Source organism: Hyperolius riggenbachi, chromosome 8 (genome assembly GCF_040937935.1).
Source record: "Hyperolius riggenbachi isolate aHypRig1 chromosome 8, aHypRig1.pri, whole genome shotgun sequence".
Taxonomy (NCBI): Eukaryota; Metazoa; Chordata; class Amphibia; order Anura; family Hyperoliidae; genus Hyperolius; species Hyperolius riggenbachi.
Window position 1 is genome coordinate 72,335,151 of NC_090653.1, and position 23,279 is coordinate 72,358,429.

Genomic DNA, 23,279 nt, shown 5'->3' on the forward strand with positions numbered 1-23,279 from the left:
AGAAGTCGCCTAAGTCACAAAAGTGTTAAGTACCTCACCTTTATCAAAATGAATGAGGCATGGATCCCGGAGGGCTGCTGCCCGCCCCAAGACTAAGTCAGTCCCCGCACATACAGCATCTCTGCCTGCACGCCGTGTGACTGGCTGCCTGGCCTGCCCCAAGAAGACTAAGTCGCTCCCAGTCCCTCCACACAGCATGTCTGCCTGCAGGCCGCTTGACTACCTTCTCCGCCACCACCAACAGGGTCCGGGACTCCAGGCGGATTGCTGAATTTTTTAGGCCGCTGCTAGCAGCGGCCGCTGTAATAATTTTTCGGGTGCGTGTACATGACTGCCTAATTTTTCTGGCTGCACTGCGGGCAGCTGCAACAACAAAAGAAAAGGCATGTACATGCGCCCATTCCCCTTCGTGATCATTACCTTGCCGTGGTGAAGGGGCTTGCGTATCACAATGGAGCAATGACCGGCGCCTAGATGAGTGTCTCGGGGGGCACACCCACGATAATAAGGTCGTTGCCTCATTGTGGTCAGACCAAATTTGATCAGCTGGACAGTCACTGTTCTGTCACTCAGCTACATCAGCCAGGTGACCATATGGGCTGTAAAGCCACCAAAACCTGCACTCTCGCCATGGTGCGCACCAGTAAAGCACGGCCGTCACTACACAAACAGCTGTTTGCGGTGCGTTACACGATGAGTTTGGTGTGTCAGTGTGAAGCAGTACCTTAATTACACTACCTGATTGATGTATACACATGCAAGATGTTTGAAAGCACTTTAGGCCTGTCATTTAGCATTCAATGTGATTTCTGCCCTTAAAACGCTGCTTTGCGTCAAATCCAGATTTTTCCCGGGGACTTTTGGCATGTATCCCACTCCGCCATCCCCCCCTCCAGGTGTTAGACCCCTTGAAACATCTTTTCCATCACTTTTGTGGCCAGCATAATTATTATTTTTTTTCAAAGTTCGCATCCCCATTGAAGTCTATTGCGGTTCGCGAACTTTAACGCGAACCGAACCTTTCGCGAAAGTTCGCGAACCCGGTTCGCGAACCGAAAATCGGAGGTTCGGCCCAACTCTAGTGTGAATACTTCATCCTACTAATTACTGAATCTGAGAGAGCCTAAGCGCTTTGAGTCCTATGGGAGAAAAGCGCTATAGAAATGTTATTGTATATTGTATATCTAATAATTGTCTTTTCCCAATGTAAATTGAAAGTCATTTCTGTAACTCGAGTCGGGAGGAATTTACGACCGGGGGGAGGGGGTATTCTGTTTTTTCTAGTCCATGCATCCTCTTATCTTTGAAGTAGAATGATATGGTTCCGGTTCAGGGTTTATTGCTTCTTTCAGGAAGCACAAACAAACAGTCACATCCCCCAGGGCAGAGGCTGTGGGCTGAAATCTGAAAAAGGGACACTGGTTTCTAGAAACCAGGCTAATGTATTAAAGGGGGACTCATTTTTGTGCGCAATTTGCCTGTAATTGCGCAGATGGTGCATTTCCACTGATTAATCCGTCCGTCACAGGCCCCATGAATTGTAGTTTCTCCCCTGCCAGGGAAGCTAATGAATGGGGGTGATTTGGAAGGTGAGTATGATGTCTCTTACTCATTTTTATTTACACACCTTAGTGGTATGCTACATGTGCCATTACAACATACAGAACCACACCAATTCAACATACAGAAACACACCAATCCAACAATGTTTAAGCATTCATCCTTTGCACCTGGTGGCATCACTGGTTAAAACTACATTTACATAGTTACATAGTTATTTTGGTTGAAAAAAGACATACGTCCATCGAGTTCAACCAGTACAAAGTACAACTCCAGCCTGCTCCCTCACATACCGCTGTTGATCCAGAGGAAGGCGAAAAACCCTTACAAGGCATGGTCCAATTAGCCCCAAAAGGGAAAAATTCCTTCCTGACTCCAGATGGCAATCAGATAAAATCCCAGGCTGGCTCATGCACCATTGTTTTTAATTTTTGTAGTATCCCATGCAGTTTAGTTAGGAGGGGGGCAGATGAGAGGGAATATCCTGCACGCTGGTGCCCCCTGCTGGTCATATAGCCATTGTCTATATGCAACTGAAGCCCTCTCCAACTAGTTGGCTGACTTGCTCAGCTTCTGCTTGATTATCATTGCAAGTTAGGTGTATTATGTGTGCACTTCTCATTGGCTTATAAGCAGCCTGCAGGCTTTATAAAGCAGCAGAGAACTGTTTGGGAGTGAGTTTCTCCAATTGTGTGTTTGGTAAAATCCCTGGATCAACATCATTAGGCATAACCTAGTAATTGTAGCCATGGATGTCTTTCAAAGCAAGGAAAGCATCTAAGCCCCCTTTAAATGCAGGTATAGAGTTTGCCATAACTACTTCCTGTGGCAATGCATTCCACATCTTAATCACTCTTACTATAAAGAACCCTTTCCCAAATAAATGGCTAAAACGTTTTTCCTCCATGCGCAGATCATGTCCTCTAGTCCTTTGAGAAGGCCTGGGGACAAAAAGCTCATCCGCCAAGCTATTATATTGCCCTCTGATGTATTTATACATGTTAATTAGATCTCCTCTAAGGCGTCTTTTCTCTAGACTAAATAAACCCAGTTTATCTAACCTTTCTTGGTAAGCGAGACCTTCCATCCCACGTATCAATTTTGTTGCTCGTCTCTGCACCTGCTCTAAAACTGCAATATCTTTTTTGTAATGTGGTGCCCAGAACTGAATTCCATATTCCAGATATGGGCTTACTAGAGAATTAAACAGGGGCAATATTATGCTAGCATCTCGAGTTTTTATTTCCCTTTTAATGCATCCCAAAATGTTGTTAGCTTTAGCTGCAGCGGCTTGGCATTGAGTACGATTATTTAACTTGTTGTCGATGAGTACTCCTAAGTCCTTCTCCAAGTTTGATGTTCCCAACTGTATTCCATTTATTTTGTATGGTGTTAGACCATTGGTACGACCAAAATGCATGACTTTACATTTGTCAACATTGAATTTCATCTGCCATGTATGTGCCCATATAGCCATCTTTTAGCCATTTTTGTTTGTTTTTTCTTAAATAACAATAGGATTAGATTATAACTTTTTTGCAATTAATTTTATCAAGTATTTCCTTCAGCTCTTTGAAATGTTTCCTGGAATTATGCGCTTCCTCCCAGGGCAACACCACAAAATGTTCTCCGACCTAGAGGAGCTCTTACATTACGTAAGGGAGAAGGTGAAGATAAACAGAGAGACTCTGGACCCAAATAACCCCAGAGATTATGTGGACACTTTCCTCATCAAAATGGAGAAGGTAAATAAAAATGTACCATTGTGAGTAATCTTCTTAATGTTTATAGGTATACAGATTATAGTAATAAAAACAGCAGAGGGTCCACTTGACCTGGAGGACAGAGCATTTGGCTATACCCTCTCCTGCTACTGGGGCACAATCTTTTTTATCACCCCCTACCTTCATGCCACCTGGATTGCTGGCGACCATGAGTGGGTCCATGGTCATCCGGTAAAAATATAACAAAAAACAAAAACAAAACACACAGCCCAATAGGCAGCCAGGACCGGCAGGGCTCCTTGTGGCTATCAGCCCCATAGCGAAAGCTATGGCTGCTGCTGCTATGGTGATCCCTACATTACTGAACCAACAGATTGTTGGTTAGAGGCAGGAGGTGAGGAGGTTGTAGCATAGTGCTAACATCTTGGTTGAGGGAGCAGTGAACACAGGAAAAAACAGGACTTCTGCCATCTGCATCATCATGTAAAAACATGCACGAATGCAATGCATACCTCTCAACTTTCTGAGATAAGAAAGAGGGACACCTTAAGACATACCCCACCACACCTCAAGACACCCCCCGCCACATTGTGCATATCACAAAGAATCCATAAGCAAAGATGTAGTTTCATAGTTACATAGTTATTTGGGTTGAAAAAAGGCATACATCCATCACGTTCAACCAGAGAACAAAGTACAACACCAGCCTGCTCCTCACATATCCCTGTTGATCCAGAGGAAGCCAAAATACCCTTACAAGGCATGGTCCAATTTGCCCCAAAAGGGTAAAAAAAATCCTTCCCGACTCCAGATGGCAATCAGATAAAATCCCTGGATCAACATAATTGGGCATTACCTAGTAATTATAGCCATGAATGTCTTTCAATGCAAGGAAAGCATCTAAACCTCCTTTAAATGCAGGTATAGAATTTGCCAGAGTAACCATGCAGCTCAGGGTGACCCAAGCCACTAGGAGTGTATAGGGGGATAAAAGAGACCGAAAAGCCCTCCTACTAATAGGCAATGCTTGGTGGAATTTGCCTTCTTAAAACAGAAGGAAATTTGCAATAATTCAGCTATAAGTGAACATTTGTGGATACCCACAACGCACCACTACTGAATATGCAAATAATCCCTTTTCGCCCTTGTAAGCAAAGCAAGCATCCAGAACCGCTGGTGTATAGCAAGCCTATAGCTTTAAATATTACACAGCCACACCAACCCCACATGTAGACAGCCTGTTTCGGGCTTTTGGCCCTCATCAGTACATGGTAGGGATTGATATGGCTGTATAGGATAGGGCTTGGACCAGTACAACAGAGTAACCAAGCATCTCAGGGTGACCCAAAGCACTAGGAATGTATAGGGGGATAAAATATACCGAATTTGCCATAAATACTTCCTGTGGCAATGCATTCCACATCTTGATCACTCTTACTGTAATGAACCCTTTCCTAAATACATGGCTGAAACGTTTTTACCCCATGCGCACAACATGTCCTCTCCTCTAGTCCTTTTTGAAGGCCTAGGGACAAAAAGCTCATCCTCCAAGCTTTTATATTGCCCTCTGATGTATTTATACATGTTAATTAGATCCTCCTCTAAGGCGTCTTTTCTCTAAACTAAATAAACCCAGTTTATCTAACCTTTCTTGGTAAGTGAGACCTTCCATTCCTCTTATCAATTTTGTTGCTCGTCTCTGCACCTGCTCTAAAACTGCAATATCCTTCCTGTAATGTGGTGCCCAGAACTGAATTCCATATTCCAGATGTGGGCTTACTAGAGAGTTAAACAGGGGCAATATTATGTTAGCATCATTTTCGAGTATTTATTTCCCTTTTAATGCATCATATTTAATATGATTATTTAACTTGTTGTCGATGAGTACTCCTAAGTCCTTCTCCAAGTTTAATGTCCCCATCTGTATCCTGTTTATTTTGTATGGTGTTAGACCATTGGTAGGACCAAAATGAATGACTTTACATTTTTCAACATTGAATTTCATCTGCCATATATGTGCCCATATAGCCATCCTATCCAGATCCTGTTGCAATATGTCCCTATCTTCCTGAGGGCCCATTCACACCTGAGCGGGAATCGCACGATTCCCGCTCACGGCAAACCGCTAGCGGTTCTGCAAGAACCGCTACACAATGTAGCGAGTGGCAGTGTTCTCACTGCCGCGGTTGCGGTTAGCGATAACCGCAACCGCGCTGCATGCAGCGGTTTGCCGGCGACGAGCGTTCCGCGATTTGCGATTGTGATTAGCGTGCATAGCACGCTAATCGCGATCGCTTCAAACCCGCCGCAGTGTCCAGTGATTTTTCTGCGCTAATCGTGGGAAAATCACTCCCGCAGAACGCCGGCGGTAATCGCCGGCGTTCTGCGGTTTTAAGTGTGAACGGGCCCTGAGAGTTGATGATTCTGCACAATTTTGTATCATCTGCATAAATAGCAACATTGCTTTCTACTCCATCTTATTTTATAATTCATACAACACTGGTCCTTTCTATCATAATTAGGTTTCCTTAAAGGATACCTGAGGTGACATGTGACATGATGAGATAGACATGTGTATGTACAGTGCCTAGCACACAAATAACTATACTTTGTTGCTTTTTTTCTTTCTCTGCCTGAAAGAGTTAAACATCAGGTATGTAAGTGGCCGACTCAATCCTCACTGAGGGCTGGTGCACACTGAGCGTTTTTTTCAGAGTTTCTGCAGCCAAGCGGATACGCTTGGTCAATGTATCTCAATGGGGTGGTTCACACCAGAGCGGGAGGCGTTTTTCAGAAACGCATACTCCCGGGGTGAGGCATTTTTTGGATTGCGGATGCGTTTCTGCCTCAATGTAAAGTATAGGAAAAACGCAAACTGCTCTGAAAAACGGCAGTTCAGAGCGGTTTTGCAGGCGTTTTTGTTACAGAAGCTGTTCAGTAACAGCGTTACTGTAACAATATCTGAAATCTACTACACCAAAAACGCTTCACAAAACCGCAAAATGCTAGGTGAAACGCTACAGAAAAATAAGAAAAAGCGTTTCAAAATCTGCTAGCATTTTGCAGATCTGCTAGCGGGTTTTGGTGTGCACCAGGCCTCAGACAGGAAGTGACTACAGTGTGACCCTCACTGATAAGAAATTCCAAATATAAACACTTTCTTAGCAGAAAATGGCTTCTGAGAGCAGGAACGAGATAAAAAGGGTCAATAGTTTGGAAATAAGAAATGCATTAATTTAAATGATAGGAGTAAAGTTTAGAGTCAATTAAACACAATTTCAAGTAGAAAAATACAAATATTCACATAGATCTGTATATCATTTGTGAAAGAGGGACAATTGGGGAAGAAAGAGGGACAGGGCGATTTGGTTTCCAAATAGGGACTGTCCCTCCAAAAGAGGATGTTAACAGCCTGAGCCTGAGCAAAGATATCAACTTTATATAATGTGCTATATTGTAGTGCTAACTAGAATATAGTGATGCTACATGCTACATAAAGGCCCATACACACGGGCTACAACTGTTGCTGGAAACGCATGGCGCACGCATGTTGCGGCAACAGGTCCTCCATGTGTATGAGGCGCGCGCAAGAAACTGTTGCTAATCAGAGCTGTCTCCAGGCGATTGACTTGTTCAATCCCCAGCAACAGCTGTTGCAGCAACCGTCCCTAGTCTCAAGTCGGTGCAGTCGTGTGTATGCTAGTCTCTAGCAACTCTTGTGAGGAGTCCGACAGTTCATTGAACCTGCGACAGAAGTTGCTGAGCAACAGTTTCCGCTATGTTGCAGACCGGTTGTTGCCGCGTGTATACAATCGTTGCTTGTATACAACTGTCGTTGCTGGAGTCTTTCAACTGTTGCTTGTCTCCATGCAACTGCAGACATCCGTGCCTCATGTGTATGTAGCTTAACTGTCAAATACTTGGCAAGGAAGAATAACAAACTATGATATGTTTACATAGCCGATGCTCATTAGCATTTGTCAAGAGCTGTTTATAGTTCTCTTTCCTATGCTTTCCTTTATCTACTCTCCCCTCCCCCTGAATATACACGAATATACACAAGACACATGAACAAACACAGACTCAGAAAAGCCAAGATTCTATCTCATTCACATTAGATAGTTTTATAATTTCACAAAAAAAATGGTAATCTTATACGTAGACAGCGCGCGTTAATATTGCCAGGATTTACACAATTTACATCCCGAGCTATGCAAAATGCGTAACTTGCTAATTACAGTACATGCATTACTCTTGTTGGTTGTTCTTCAATCAACATAAGTGTTGTGCGTATAAAGCGAGGTACGCAATCTGGGTAACTCACCATGTAAATTGTGTAAACCATGGTAATCCTAACCTTCACTGTCTGAACACCTTTAAATTATTGTTCTTTGTGGATTTACCCCATAGCTTCTGTTAGTCTAAAATACTAAATGTTTATTTTGACTACAGGATAGCAATAACCCGCAAAGCGACTACAGCCTCAGTAACTTGGAGGCCAGCACCGTGCAGTTATTTTTTGCAGGAGGAGAGACTACAAGCACAACGCTAACCTACGCATTTCTTATCCTTCTAAAATATCCGGAGGTGCTTGGTGAGTATGAAATTCAAACTTAAGACATACCTCCCAACTTTTTGAGATAAAAAAGAGGTACTCTTAAGCCAGCCCTGCCACAACCATAATCATGCCCCTGACACACCCCTAGTCACGCATACCATAAAGAGTTCACAAGAAAAATATGTTGTTTTATAATTCAAACCACTTTGGTCTTCTTTATTCTGATGCATTTTTCTTCATATTAACATGTAAAAAGAAGAAATATATCAATTTAAAAGGATGAAAATAAAGTTTACAGTCAATTAAACACATTTTGAGTCTAAAAATATATATATTACATGGGAGCTATGCTAAGACGGTTCAACAGTCATTGCAGGATTTGTTAGACATGGTCACATTTTTGTTGTGAACAACCTTTCTGCTAGGCACTATTGTACAATGCCATGGAATATGATGGGGCAACAGAAATCAATAATAATAATTCTTGCATACACAAGCTATCACCTCCATACATTTCCTCTTTAACCTCCAGATACCTCCCTGCCCGGATCCTCCGTTCCTCTCTGGAGACCCTTTTGTCTTCTAGCCTAGTCACCTCTTCTCACTCTCGCATCCAGGACTTCTCACAGAGTCACAGGCTGTCCTTTTCCTTTGGAACTCTCTTCCACAGCCGGTTCGTCATGCCCCGAGTCTGAAAACCTTCAAACGTACTCTGAAAACACACCTGTTCAGACAAGCCTATAATTTGCTATAGGCAGTACTGAAGGCACACTGCCTTACCTACTAATCCCTGTGTTTCCTTCCCTGTTGCTTCCTCCCCACTATCCTCTAGATTGTAAGCTCGCAAGGGCAGGGACCTCCTAGTGTGTCTCATACTGCTTTAATTTTAACATATGCACATGTACCAACCAGTGTTGATCGGATACCTCATTATCCTATTCGAGTTTGGTCGAATTCGGCTAGTAAACTATCCGAATTCACTCGAAGTTCGATATTCGACTTAATCGAATATCCGATTCGGCCTCGGATATCCGACGTCACTATCCGAGTCTGTATTCGAGTAAAATATTCGAGCTGGCCTTAAATAGCTTTTAAAACTTGTATTGGAGGTCAATGATGCATGAAACCACCTTTTCTATGAAGAAAAACATCAAGTGATTATGTGGTGATGTAGTAGTTATAAAAAGGTATCAAAAATAGTAAATTAACTTCATGAAAAGTGTTTGCATGAGAAGGTGTGTCCAAAATGGTTGTTGGAAGTCTTCATTTACGTCGTCTTCATCTTCTTCTTCTTCTATATCTTCTTCTTCTATATCTTCTATATCTTCTTCTTCTATATCTTCTATATCTTCTTCTTCTATATCTTCTTCTTCTATATCTTCTATATCTTCTTCTTCTATTTCTTCTTCTTCTTCTATTTCTTCTTCTTCTTCTATATCCTTCTTCTTCTTCTTCTTCTTCTTCTTCTTCTTCTATATCTTCTTCTTCTATATCTTCTTCTTCTATATCTTCTTCTTCTATATCTTCTATCAGGGATGAGCAGAAACTACGCCAGTGCGAATTTACGCATCGTAGTTCGCATCTACGCATCGTAGTTCATAGGCGAAGTTTCAAAACTACGCTTACGAATTTACGCGTAGCGAAGTACCGCTACGCGTAGCTTATGCCCACTATGCGTAGTTAACATGTGTATTGCGTAGTGAACTACGAATGCGTTACTCGCGTCTAATTTTCCGCATGCGATTGTATGCGTACAAATTTACGCATTGGAAAGGGGAATGTACGCATAGAAGAATTCCCAGTAGATGCATTTATAAAGAAATTAATGCGTACAATTTTCTGCATACGGGCATAAGTATCGGCACCATCCAATATGCTCTTTTACTTTATTGACAGACCGTCATATTATACAAAGTGCGACGTTTCGGAGCGATGTAGTGCCCCTTTCTCAAGCCTTGACAGTCTCAAATTGCATTACTTTACATGTTACTTATATAGTACATCATTTTTTCAAACTAACCAATCAGAAGTCTCATGAATCTAAGAGACCAATCCCTGTCCGCTACAGCACCAGCGGACCTGATGGGAAACCTCATCTAAATATAACTAACCAATGGACATCGCTACACTCACCACCATTATGCCATCAAGTCTCCATATGCCATGATGGAAAAGCCTCTCCCAATGTCACAGCCGATAACCACACCCATCGAAGTCACGGACCAGATGGGGAACTATGTGAGCGGGGGCGGAGATGCAACGTCAGAGCATTGCCAGGGAGACGGAGTGGAGGCGTACGCGGAAATACGTACGCCTCCCAAGCGGCAGGACAACGTCACTGCCTGAAGCCAGCCGGTCACGTGGGTATAGCCCACAAATCGGCTGGCCTTTCGTCTCCCTGTATGGAATAAACACAGCCGTAGCTGCGTTACCATGGAGATGGACACGCAGAGGCTAATGGTGTATGGGCATGATGGCACAATGTGACATACTGAGAGACGACCAAGTAGTCCACATCTAATATAAACAGATCTAGTATAAACAAGTCTAACATAAATAGATCAATGTCAGATACCCCAAATGTACCATGATAATACATATCGCCAAGCTACGAGAACCTCACTAGAGAACCAGATATATGGATTAACCTCTCTATGGGAATCTATAAAAATGGTGTGAGATCATATTCTCTATTAAGGCCACGGGGTTCAATAGTATCAAGGGTACGTATCCAGAATTTGACAGCGTAGTTGGCTAACATTATGATTATTATTTGCAAAATGACAGGCCACAGGCTGCTCAATGAGGCGTTCACGGATAGCATGTTTGTGTGATGAAATTCTGACTTTAAATTTTTGAGTGGTTTCTCCTACATATACAGGATCTTCTCAAAAAATTAGCATATTGTGATAAAGTTCATTATTTTCTGTAATGTACTGATAAACATTAGACTTCTTATATATTTTAGATTCATTACACACAACTGAAGTAGTTCAAAGCCTTTTATTGTTTTAGTATTGATGATTTTGGCATACAGCTCATGAAAACCTAAAATTCCTATCTCAAAAAATTAGCATATCATGAAAAGGTTCTCTAAACGAGCTATTAACCTAATCATCTGAATCAACGAATTCACTCTAAACACCTACAAAAGATTCCCGAGGCTTTTAAAACTCCCAGCCTGGTTCATTACTCAAAACCGCAATCATGGGTAAGACTGCCGACCTGACTGCTGTCCAGAGGCCATCATTGACACCCTCAAGCAAGAGGGTAAGACACAGAAAGAAATTTCTGAACGAATAGGCTGTTCCCAGAGTGCTGTATCAAGGCACCTCAGTGGGAAGTCTGTGGGAAGGAAAAAGTGTGGCAGAAAATGCTGCACAACGAGAAGAGGTGAACGGATCCTGAGGAAGATTGTGGAGAAGGACAGATTCCAGACCTTGGGGGACCTGTGGAAGCAGTGGACTGAGTGTGGAGTAGAAACACCCAGAGCCACCGTGTACAGGTGTGTGCAGGAAATGGGCTACAGGTGCCACATTTCCCAGGTCAAGCCACTTTTGAACCAGAAACAGCGGCAGAAGCGTCCAACCTGGGCTACAGAGAAGCAGCACTGGACTGATGCTCAGTGGTCCAAAATACTGTTTTCAGATGAAAGCAACATTTGCACGTCATTCGGAAATCAAGGTGCCAGAGTCTGGAGGAAGACTGGGGAGAGGGAAATGCCAAAATGCCTGAAATCCAGTGTCAAAGTACAGGTCAGGCGCTTCTGCAGCTGTTTCTGGTTCAAAAGTGGCTTTATCTGGGGAATGTGGCCCCTGTAGCCCATTTCCTGTACATGCCTGTACACTGTGTCTCTGGATGTTTCTACTCCAGACTCAGTCCACTGCTTCCACAGGTCCCCCAAGGTCTGGAATCGGTCCATCTCCACAATCTTCCTCAGAGTCCGGTCACCTCTTCTCTCCTCTCCTCTTGTGCAGCGTTTTCTGCCACACCTTTTCATTCCCACAGACTTCCCACTGAGGTGCCTTGATACAGCACTCTGGGAACAGCCTATTCGTTCAGAAATTTCTTTCTGTGTCTTACCCTCTTGCTTGAGGGTGTCAATGATGGCCTTCTGGACAGCAGTCAGGTCGGCAGTCTTACCCATGATTGCGGTTTTGAGTAATGAACCAGGCTGGGAGTTTTTAAAAGCCTCAGGATCTTTTTGCAGGTGTTTAGAGTTAATTCATTGATTCAGATGATTAGGTTAATAGCTCGTTTAGAGAACCTTTTCATGATATGCTAATTTTTTGAGATAGGAATTTTGGGTTTTCATGAGCTGTATGCCCAAATCATCAATATTAAAACAATAAAAGGCTTTGAACTACTTCAGTTGTGTGTAATGAACCTAAAATATATGAAAGTCTAATGTTTATCAGTACATTACAGAAAATAACGAACTTTATCACAATATGCTAATTTTTTGAAAAGATCCTGTAGTAGACCACAGGGACATTTCAAAATATATATAACATATCGAGAGTCACAGTTGTGGACCCCTCTAATATAAAATCTTTTACCAGTTCTGGGATGAGTGAAACTATCACTCCTGATGACTGAACTGCAGTGCACGCAGTTTAGGCAGGTGTACATACCCTTTCTTAACCTTTCAGGAGGCCTAACAAGAGTCCTCATTTCAGGATGTGTAAGTTTGTCCCTAAGTGTAGGGGCCCGTTTGTAAGAAAACAATGGGGGAAGAAAGAATTCAGGAATCTGAGGAAAGGACTGAGCAAGAACATGCCAATGCTTTTTAATAATAGTAGCTATATTTTTACTGTACACGTTATATTGTGTAACAAAAGGAATGCGATTGCTACTCCTATTCCTCCGACTCTGAGCTGTACATTCTGCCGCACTGCGTGCCTCCGCAATCAAGTCAGCCGGATAATTTCTCTCCAAAAATTTTTGAGTCATTTCAGCAAATCTAGCTTGTCGTCTCTCGCTCTCACCCACTATACGTCCCACCCTCTGGAACTGAGACTTGGGAATTGACCTTAATGTATTAATAGGATGGAAACTGTGGTAAGACAGGAGGGCATTCTTGTCAGTGCGTTTCACGTACAGGTCAGTACTTAATATACCACCTGCCAACATGACCATGGTATCAAGAAAACTGACCTGGTGAAAATCACAATGAGAAGTGAGCCGAATGTGCTCACATTGACCATGAAGTTCCCCCACAAATTGATCTAGGGTCCAACGTGGCCCCGCCCACAAGCAAAACACATCATCAATATATCTAAGCCAACATTTGGCGTATTTTTTAAACAAATCATTATTATAGACAAATGTCTCCTCATAACTATTCATGAATATGTTTGCGTAGGAGGGGGCCACGTTGGACCCCATCGCAGTACCCCGTACCTGTAAGTAAAATTGATCATTAAAGACAAAATAATTACATGTCAATACAATTCTCAACAACTCCACAATGAAGTCAACCTGGTGATCATCAAAATCAGATGCAGTAAATAGCATATGCTGGACAGCCTCTACACCCCCATCATGAGGGATGGAGGTGTAGAGGCTCTCAACATCCAGTGTGACCAACAAACTATCCTCCGGTATGTCATCCAAACCTGAGATAAACTCCAAGAACATAGATGTATCTCTAACATATGATTTCTGTGCAATCACAAAAGGCCTCAGGATAAAATCTAGATATTTGGCAATACGGGATAAGATAGAGTCTATGCCGGCCACAATCGGTCGGCCTGGAGGGTGTTGTAATCTTTTATGAATTTTAGGACATAGATACAAACACGGAGTCCTAGGATGTTGCATTTTAAGGAATTTGGCCAGCCTATCATCAATTAAGGATGTATTGACAGCATGATCCAATAAAACATCGATCTTCCGTTGAATGTCAACAAGGGGGTCACAGGACAGCAAAGTATAGGTGGACTCATCACTGAGTTGTCTAATTGCCTCATCTACATAATCCGAAGTATACATTATTACCACTGCGCCCCCCTTGTCAGCAGGTTTGATGGTTATGAATTCATTAGTAGATAATTCCTTGAGAGCTGATCGTTCTTCAAGTGTAAGATTATGATGGATTTTGAGGCCCATGTAGTTAGATCGCAAAAGTTCATCTATCTCAGACTGTACTTTGTTGGCAAAAATATCGATAATTTGACATGATGGAGGATTAAAGCTACTAGGGAGTCTCAGCGAAGTATCCCCCAGTCTGAGCATACTCGGATCCTCATCTCTAGGGCCAGCAGCTGTAGCAATGAACCTAGGCTGTGAAAAGTAGTGTTTGAGCTTGAGGCGTCTAAAAAAACGTTGAAGCTCAATGTCCAGGCCCAGAGGGTCCGGCCAGTGGGTGGGAGCGAAAGAGAGTCCTTTATTCAATAGTAAATATTGGGGTTCTGACAATGAATAAGACGAAATGTTGACAACTAGGTTGTGGACTGGTTTGGCTTCTGCCTGGGCCGCTGACGTAGCCTGTCCCTTATGGTGCCTGCGTCGGCCCCCCTCCTTGTTCTTCTTGGCTGGACTGATTGTTTGTCGAATCTTCGGGGGTACTTGCCGGAAGAAAATCCGAAGAGCCTCCGAATTTAGGGTCCACTGGTGGGGGGACTGGTTTAGGTGTACCCTTGGGGGCACGTGGTTGCCGTGGTCGAGGTAGACGTTTATATGGTTGCTGCCACACATAGACGTAACCGGTGGTATAGTCTGCCTCGTCTCTCTGGAACTTTTGCCTTTTCACTGTTTCAATCTGAGCTTGTACCATTTGACAAAATTTGGAAAAGTCATCTTCATATTTGGACCACTTGGATTGGTCTCTTAGATTCATGAGACTTCTGATTGGTTAGTTTGAAAAAATGATGTACTATATAAGTAACATGTAAAGTAATGCAATTTGAGACTGTCAAGGCTTGAGAAAGGGGCACTACATCGCTCCGAAACGTCGCACTTTGTATAATATGACGGTCTGTCAATAAAGTAAAAGAGCATATTGGATGGTGTCGGCTGTTCCTTCTGTTTGACTGCTATACTCAGGTGGTGACTGAGTTTGCCTGGGCACATCCGCTTGGATAACTTTATGGGGTTGTGCTTTTCTACACTACTACTACGGGCATAAGTATCCGCATACACTACGCTTCGCACTACGCGTAATTGCGTATTTTAACGCGTATTCTACGAAATACATATGAAGCGAATATTTGTTTTCGAAGCCGTAGTTTGGCAAAGATAATTGCGTAAAACTACGCGTATTTCCAGCGTAGCGAAGTTGGCTGACTACGACCATCCCTGTCTTCTATATCTTCTTCTTCTATATCTTCTTCTTCTATATCTTCTTCTTCTATATCTTCTATATCTTCTTCTTCTATATCTTCTTCTTCTTCCTCTTCTTCTCAATCATTATATTATGTGTCTTGGTTTTCCTTTCTTTTGTAATTTTTTTTTTTACTTCATTTGTGGAAATATTTTATTTTAATAACAACACCATGGTTATATTTGTGTTCATGGCATAATAGGTAGGTAGTGGCACATTTCAAGCCACAGCGCCTTTTTCTGTGTACCCTGGCGGTGGTAAAACACAGACATCAGCAGGAGGAGGAAGTAGTTGCAAGTTGTAGTGTGGTAAATTTAATAGCTGGTAGGAGAGTGGGTGGCAGCAGAAAAAATAGTTCTTCTGTTCTCCCTGGCAGTGGTAGCAGCACACAGACAGCAGAAGCTCAATGCAGCTACAGGGGGAGGATTAGTGTGTGTTAGGCAGTGTGATGTGACTGACATAATAGGCCCTGGTTCCGAGCGGTGGTACCAGGGCCGTAAATAAACAGCATGAGGTTCCAGACAGCGGTCGGGAAGCCCACATTGTGTCCAATGCACAATTGGGACAGCACAGTTTTCAACCAGGACACCTCTAAAATAATTTAATTTTTTTTTTCAAAATAATGCAGGCAGCTATTTTTGAGCTTAATAGCTGGTGGCGCATGGGCAGCAGCACCTTGTAATGTGTTCTGTGGCAGTGGAGACACAGACAGCAGGAGGAAATACAACAGCAGGCAGCGTGAGGAGGATGAGTGTGTGGCAGACTGGCAGCAGGCAGGAGGGCAGGCAGCGAGGCATAAAAGGCCCTGGGTCCTAGCGGTGGTTCCAGGGCCGTAAATAAACAGCATGAGGTTCCAGACAGCGGTCGTGAAGCCCACATTGTGTCCAATGCACAATTGGGACAGCACAGTTTTCAACCCGGACACCTCTAAAATAATGTAATTTTTTTTTTTCAAAATAAATAATGCAGGCAGGCAGCTATTTTTGAGCATAATAGCTGGTGGCACATGGGCAGCAGCACCTTGTAATGTGTTCCCTGGCAGTGGAGACACAGACAGCAGGAGGAAATACAACAGCAGGCAGCGTCAGGAGGTTGAGTGTGTGGCAGACTGGCAGAAGGCAGGAGGGCAGGCAGCGAGACATAATAGGCCCTGGTTCCTAGTGGTGGTTCCAGGGCCGTAAATAAACTCCATGAGATTCCAGACAGCGGTCGTGAAGCCCACATTGTGTCCAATACACAATTGGGACAGCACAGTTTTCAACCCGGACACCTCTAAAATAATTTAATTTTTTTTTTCAAAATAAATAATGCAGGGCAGGCAGCTATTTTTGAGCATAATAGCTGGTGGCGCATGGGCAGCAGCACCTTGTAATGTGTTCCCTGGCAGTGGAGACACAGACGGCAGGAAGAAATACAGCAGCAGCAGCAGTGATGTATGCCAGCCTGGCATACATCACTGAGCATCTAGACAACCCTTCCTCCTACGCTAGGATCCTGTTTCTGGATTTTAGCTCAGCGTTCAACACTATCTGCCCAGACATCCTGCTCACCAATCTGACGCAGCTCGGAGTAGATCCCACCCTTCGAGCATGGATCAAGGACTTCCTGACTAACAGAACACAACAGGTGAAGCTCGGCAACTACTACTCCAGCGTTAGAACCACAAATACAGGGGCTCCTCAAGGCTGCGTACTGTCACCACTACTGTTCTCCCTCTACACCAACAACTGCATATCATCCGCGGACTCTGTGAAGGTCATTAAGTTTGCAGATGACACCACTATCATTGGCCTTATTGGAAGCAACGGAGAGCAGGAGTACCGCAGCGAAGTCGAGAGAATCTGTAACTGGTGTAGAGACAATAACCTGGTTCTCAATGCCGCAAAGACTGTTGAACTTGTGGTAGACTTCAGGAGGAACCCTCCCCCCCTCCCACCTGTACTCATTGGGGGTACCGAAGTCTCTAGGGTGACATCCGTGCGGTTCCTCGGCACGACTCTCACTAACAACTTGAAGTGGGGGCAGAACACCACCAAAATTCAGAAGAAATCTCAGCAGAGGTTGTTCTTCCTGCGCCAACTAAAGCGTTTCGGCATGCCCAGGGAACTGCTGACCAGCTTCTATACTACCACGATAGAATCCATCCTCTGCTCCTCAGTCATTGTCTGGTACGCGGGCGCTACGGCCAGCGATAAACACAAACTGCAGAGAGTCATAACTGATGCAGAGAGAATCATCGGATCTCCTCTTCCGCCTCTTGATCTCCTCCACTCCGCTAAGACGCTGAAGAGGGCCACGGTGATCTCTTGTGACCCCTCCCACCCAGGCAATCGCTACTTCAAGCTCCTCCCACTGGGCCGTAGGTACAGTACCATACCATGCAAAACTACCAGACGGAAGAACACCTTCTTCCCCCAAGCGGTTCGGCTGCTAAACTCCAACTTTCCCCTGTCAGGCCTGCCTACAGGCAGGCCCTAGCGGTGGTCTCTCAGTCAGGTCCTGCTGTTGCCCGCCCTTGTCCTTGTTCTTGCCCAGCAGTACGGGGGCCACCATCACCACCACCATTATTATTATTATCAATATTATTAGGGGACTGCTCCTGCACGGCAGGAAGAAACACTTAAGGACAATCAAACTGCAGAGGACTGCTCCTGCACGGCAGGAAGAAACACTTAAGGACAATCCGGGTCGGTCATGTATACCGTTACTATAGTTGTGTATAGTTGTTTATCTTGTTTTCTTATACTATGTCTATGCCATGTGTACCACAATTAATTCCGAATATAGCTCTTGCTGTACTTGGCGAAATAAATATGATTCTGATTCTGATTCTGATTCTGATTCTGATTCTGAATGTGTGTGCGCCACTTCATGTCCCCCTCTCGCCGACAACAGGGGCCAGGAATTCGCCTTCCACCCAAGCCTGGTTCATTTTGAGAAACGTCAGTCTGTCCACAGACTTGTGAGACAGACGAGATCGCTTCTCAGTGACGACTCCACCGGCTGCACTGAAGCAACGCTCTGACAGTACGCTGGAAGGGGGGCAGGAGAGCACTTCCAGGGCGTACTGCACAAGCTTGCTCCAGATCGGCAGGTGCTTGACCCAATACTCTATGGGATCAACAGGGGCCACGCTGTCAAGCTCGCTGAAGGACCCCATGTAGTCAGCCACCATGTGGGTCAAGCGCTGCCTGTGACTGGAGAAGGATGCTGCTGCAGGCACCTCCTCTCTAGTCCTTGGCAGCTCTACACTCATTTAGAGCTCGTTGGTCAGAGACAGCAGGTCTGTGGTGCGCTTGCTGCTGGTGGATGCAGGCACCTGCTGCTGCCTCTGTGCTGGCTGGACAGTGGGGGTGGATGTCTGAGGGAAGGCTTCCTCCAAGCGCTCAACAAGGGAGAGCTGCAAATCCCTCATTTGTTGTGCACGGTCTCCACCTGCAGGCAGGAACTGGCTGAGCTTCCCCTTCAGACTTGGGTCCAGCATCATGCAGATCCAGATGTCCTCCCTCTGCTTCATCTGGATGACCCTTGGGTCCTTGCGCAGGCACCTCAGCATGTGCGCTGCCATTGGGAAGAGTCTGGCCACGTCTGCTGGCACATCATCGGCAGCCCCAGAGTCGACAGTGCTGTCCTCCTCCACCTCATCCTCTCTCCACCCCCGCACCAGTCCAGCTGCGCTCTGCTGCTCCCCCTCATCAGCAGCAAGGTCAGGGACCTCCACCAACTCCAAGCCCTCCTCCTCAGAGGTGGCCTGTGAAGCTGCCTGCAGCTCCTGCTGGTCCAAGGCTGCCGCTCCCTCTTCCAGCAGTGCATACAGGGCCCTGTCCAGCACACACACCAAGGGGACCCACTCGCACACCATTGCATGGTCCCTGCTTACCATGTTGGTGGCCTGCAGGAAGGGTGCCAGGACTGAGCACACCTGCTGCATGTGCCCCCAGTCCTCCGTGGAGATGATGGACGGGAGGTTGGTGGTGGCACGCTCAGTTGCAGTGATGGAGGCAACTGTTGCTCATGCAAGGTACTGGCTGATAGCCTGCCTCTGTTCAACCAGACGCTCCAACACCGCCAGGGTGGAGTTCCAGCGAGTTGGAACATCGATCATGAGCCGGTGCTGTGGCAGGTGCAGCTCCTTCTGCACTTCTTCCAGGCTCGCTATGGCTGCAGGCGAGTGCCGGAAATGACGCACAACCTTCCTTGCTGCCTCAAGGAGTCGGTCCATCCCCTGGTAGGTCCGCAGGAACTTTTGGACTACCAGGTTCAGGACGTGCGCCAGGCAGGGGATGTGGGTCAGGTCTCCCCTGCTGATTGCAGCAACCAGTTTTGCCCCATTGTCGGACACCACCTCTCCGACTCTGAGGCCTCTGGGGGTCAGCCAATTCCTCTCCTGCTCTCGGAATTTGGCCAGGACATGGTTCGCCGTCAGTTTGGTCTTCCCCAGGCTGACCAATTCCAGCGGCGCTTGGCAGTGGCGGGGCTTCACGCAGCTGAGGCGGAGGGGTTGGGCTGGTGTGCCGGAGGATGGAAGCGGATCAGAGGAATCTGCTGCAATTCCGCTGACCCTACATGGTGGCACCACCCACTGCGTTGTTGGTGCTGCTGCTCTGACAGTGCCCGATGCTGCTCCCCCCTCCTCACCCCCTTCCAACAAGCTGACCCAATGCGCGGTGAAGGACAGATAGCGGCCTGTCGCAAACCGGCTGCTCCACGAGTCCATGGTGACGTGGACCCGTTGACCCACCGCGTGATCCAGCTCTCTCCCGAAATTGGCCATCACAGAGCGAAGTGCAGGGATGGCCGTGCGTGCAAAATGTCGGCTGGGGATTGGCCAATCGGGGGCTGCACACATCAGGAGCGCACGCATGTTGCTCCCCTCCTACACAAGGGAATAAGGCAGGAGTTGGGAGCACATGGCCCATGCCAGCAAGCCGTTCAACTGACGCACGCGACGGCTGCTGGGAGGCAGAACCCTGACCACCCCCTGGAAGGTGTCGCTGAGCAGGGTCTGGTGACGCCTTTTGCTGGCACGGGAATCACTGGAGGGAGCAGAGGAGGCCACTGAGGACTGGCTGCCAGAACAGGCCTTAGTGTCGGGGGCAGGAGTTGCAGAGGGAGGAGGAGCAGTGCGTTGCTGACGCACTCCTGCTGGTGCTGCTGGAGGAGGTGGAGGAGGGCGGGTGGCAGCTGCCGACGGCTTCGCAGTGGTGGCGGGTCTGCCACTGCCAGCTTCTTTCAACTTCATGAACTCCTCATGCCCATGGAAGTGTTTCCCTGACCAGAGAGGTGGTGCCGTACGCAGAGGGCTCCTTCCCTCTGCTGAGCTGCTGGCGGCACTGGTTGCAGGTGAAAAAACTCCAAATTGGGGAGGTGAAGTTGCCCCTTCGGCTGGAAGGTGCTGCTGCCACTAGTCTCCCTGTGGTGGGGTTTCTTGGTGCGGCTGGTGGCACTGGCAGAACTCTCCGCCTCCAGATCAGCACCCTGTGTGGCCTGCATACCACGCCCACTTCTGATCCTGCCTATGCCTGCGATGCTGATCCTTCTAGCAAGGCCCACAGACGCATCCTCCTCCTCAGAGCTGATGACATCCTCAGGATGTGCCACCCAGTCTCTGTCCTTCACCCTGTCATCATCATTCTCCCCCTCCGCAAACATGTCCTGCTGGGATGACCCCACAAACTCCCCTTCTGCATGCATGGGCTGAGGGACAGTCACCACTGTCTGACTGTCCAAAGCATCATCCCCCAAAGTGCCCATCAGCATTTCTTTCTCCTCCATTGCCAATTCTGCTGCAACAGCACTCCATAGCCCCGCTGTGCTTGGGGATAAGAAAGTGTTGAGTGACAGGGTGCTGGTGTTGCCCGCTGGGGCTGGAGAACTGCACTCCTCCTCCTCCTCCCAAGGCAGTGCTGGGCGGCTGCTGCTGCTCTTGCGAACAGGAGTGGTGGCGGGGGTGGAGGACTCGGTTCCAGAGCTAATGGTGGCCTGCTCATCCACCATCAGTTCCACCACAGAGTCTGCGTTCTTCTCCTCAATAGGACGGCTACGACCTGGCGGTGGGAGGAACATATGCGCCACACGCTGCTGCTGTGTCTCTGCAGCGTGACTCCGAGCTTTTGGGCGGCCAAGCCACTGGTGCAGACGCAGAACTGCGCATGGTGGTGGTGGTGGCGCGGCTGCCACGCCCACAACCTTCTCTCTTGCCGATGCCTTTGCTGCCCTTGCTGCCCCTGCCCAAACAGCGGCTGCCAGTGCCAGACATCGTATATTTTTAATATTATACAAATGAAAAAAAAAGTTATGTATGTAAAAGCTGGTGGGACAAGTGGGGTACTTTAATGGAGTGGGACTGGTGGTGGTGGTGGGTGTGTGAGGTGACGGACAGGTGTACTCTACTGCAGAGATCGGTGTATCCAGGGGCGTAGCAATAGGGGGTGCAGAGGTAGCGACCGCATCGGGGCCCTTGGGCTTGAGGGGCCCCGAAGGGCCCTCCCTCAACTACAGTATTAGCTCTGTATTGGTCCTGTGCTCATAGTAATCACTTCTATAGATACTTTGAATAGTGGTAATCATTAACAAGCTGTTCCCCATCCCCTTCTTGCACCTCTGACACTGTAGTTGCCATTGGCAGGTTTTGGTGCGCCAAATCAATTGTTATGTATAGAGTGCTTGGGGGGCCCCAATGTAAAACTTGCATCGGGGCCCACAGCTCCTTAGCTACGCCACTGGGTGTATCGCTAACGAGAGAGTGCGCACACAAAGACCATAGCTGACGCTGACTGACGGTGTCCCTATACACAGACTACAGTACAGTACAAGTCAGCGAATACACAATAGAAGTAATATAAACAATAGGACGGGTGTAGCACTAACGAGAGGGTGCGGACAGCGCAGACATGCACTGCGCACACAAAGACCCTAGGTAACGCGGTGACGGACGGTCCCTATACACAGACTACAGTACACTACAGTACTAACTAAACAATAGAAGAATCTAGCTAAATAATAGAACAGGTGTGACTAGATTACAGAGAGCAGATACAGGACAGGTATAGCAGTAAAGCTGGGCCTTGCTAACTACAAAATAGTACAAATCTATCTAACACAGAAGTAGTACAGGAGTAGGACAGGTGAGAGCACAGGTAACTAGAGACTAGAGCACAGAGCAGGGCAGGCTGCCTTGCCTAGGCACAGGGCCTAGCTGCTGGCTGCAGCTGCAGCAGGCAGCAGTACCAGTGACAGTCTCCCTCCCTAGTCCCTAATCACACAAACTAAACTGCCTAAAATACAATCTATCTACAATACAAAGCAATACAGTTGAATATCAAGTGTTGGAGTGTAAAAACGCTAGGTTTAGAACACAATAAATGCACTTGCACACAGACAAAAAGCACTGGAGCAGTCTCTCAGTACAGTTAGTCAGTAAGTCGCAAGCAGGACGAGTGAGGCAACATAGCGCCCGCTATTTATAGAGGGGGGCTTGGCCAGGCTCCCCCTCTGTGATTGGCTGCAGTCAGAGGGCTGGGAGCCCTCTGATTCGCTTGTGAGGACTCGAGGTGACGTCTGACGTGACGCTATCCCAGCTGGTGATGCTATCTGAGCTCGGATAGCTAGGATATCTCCGGATAGCTGATTAGCTATCTATAGCTGATAGTGCGCTCGGATAGCACAGCCCGGATAGCTAATACTATTCGAGCTCGGTATTCGAGCTCGAATAGTGAAAAAAGAGCTAGGATATCCGAGTATCTCGGATATCCTAGCTCAGATGAGCATCACTGGTACCAACTACACAAAAACTATGTATGTATTTGTATTTCTACTATTCAATGTCATGACTGTACAGTGTCTTGTATTTGTTATGTATATTTGTTCCCCATTATTTGTTTTGTACAATGTACAGCGCTACGGAAGATGTTGACGCTAAAAAAATAAAATAAAATAATAATAATAATAATAATACTTCTTTTCTCTACCAATTTGCAAAGTCCTGTTGATCTATCTGGCATCAGCAGTACCTGAATCCCACACCTGAAACAAGCATGCAGCTGATATAGTCAGATTTCAGTCAGAAATTCTAATCTGAATGCTTGTTCAGTGTCTAATCTATGGCTAAAGG

At 46.2% G+C, this 23,279-nt stretch overlaps 1 protein-coding gene across 1 annotated transcript in view; it reads left to right on the forward strand.

Moving 5' to 3' along the window:
- LOC137528910 (cytochrome P450 2G1-like) overlaps positions 1-23,279 on the forward strand; it is a 79,210-nt gene that overhangs the window by 38,164 nt on the left and 17,767 nt on the right. Inside the window, exons 5-6 of the mRNA XM_068250674.1 lie at positions 3,129-3,305; positions 7,737-7,878. Of these exons, the coding sequence (XP_068106775.1) occupies positions 3,129-3,305; positions 7,737-7,878 (319 nt within the window). The remainder of the gene's footprint in view (positions 1-3,128; positions 3,306-7,736; positions 7,879-23,279) is intronic.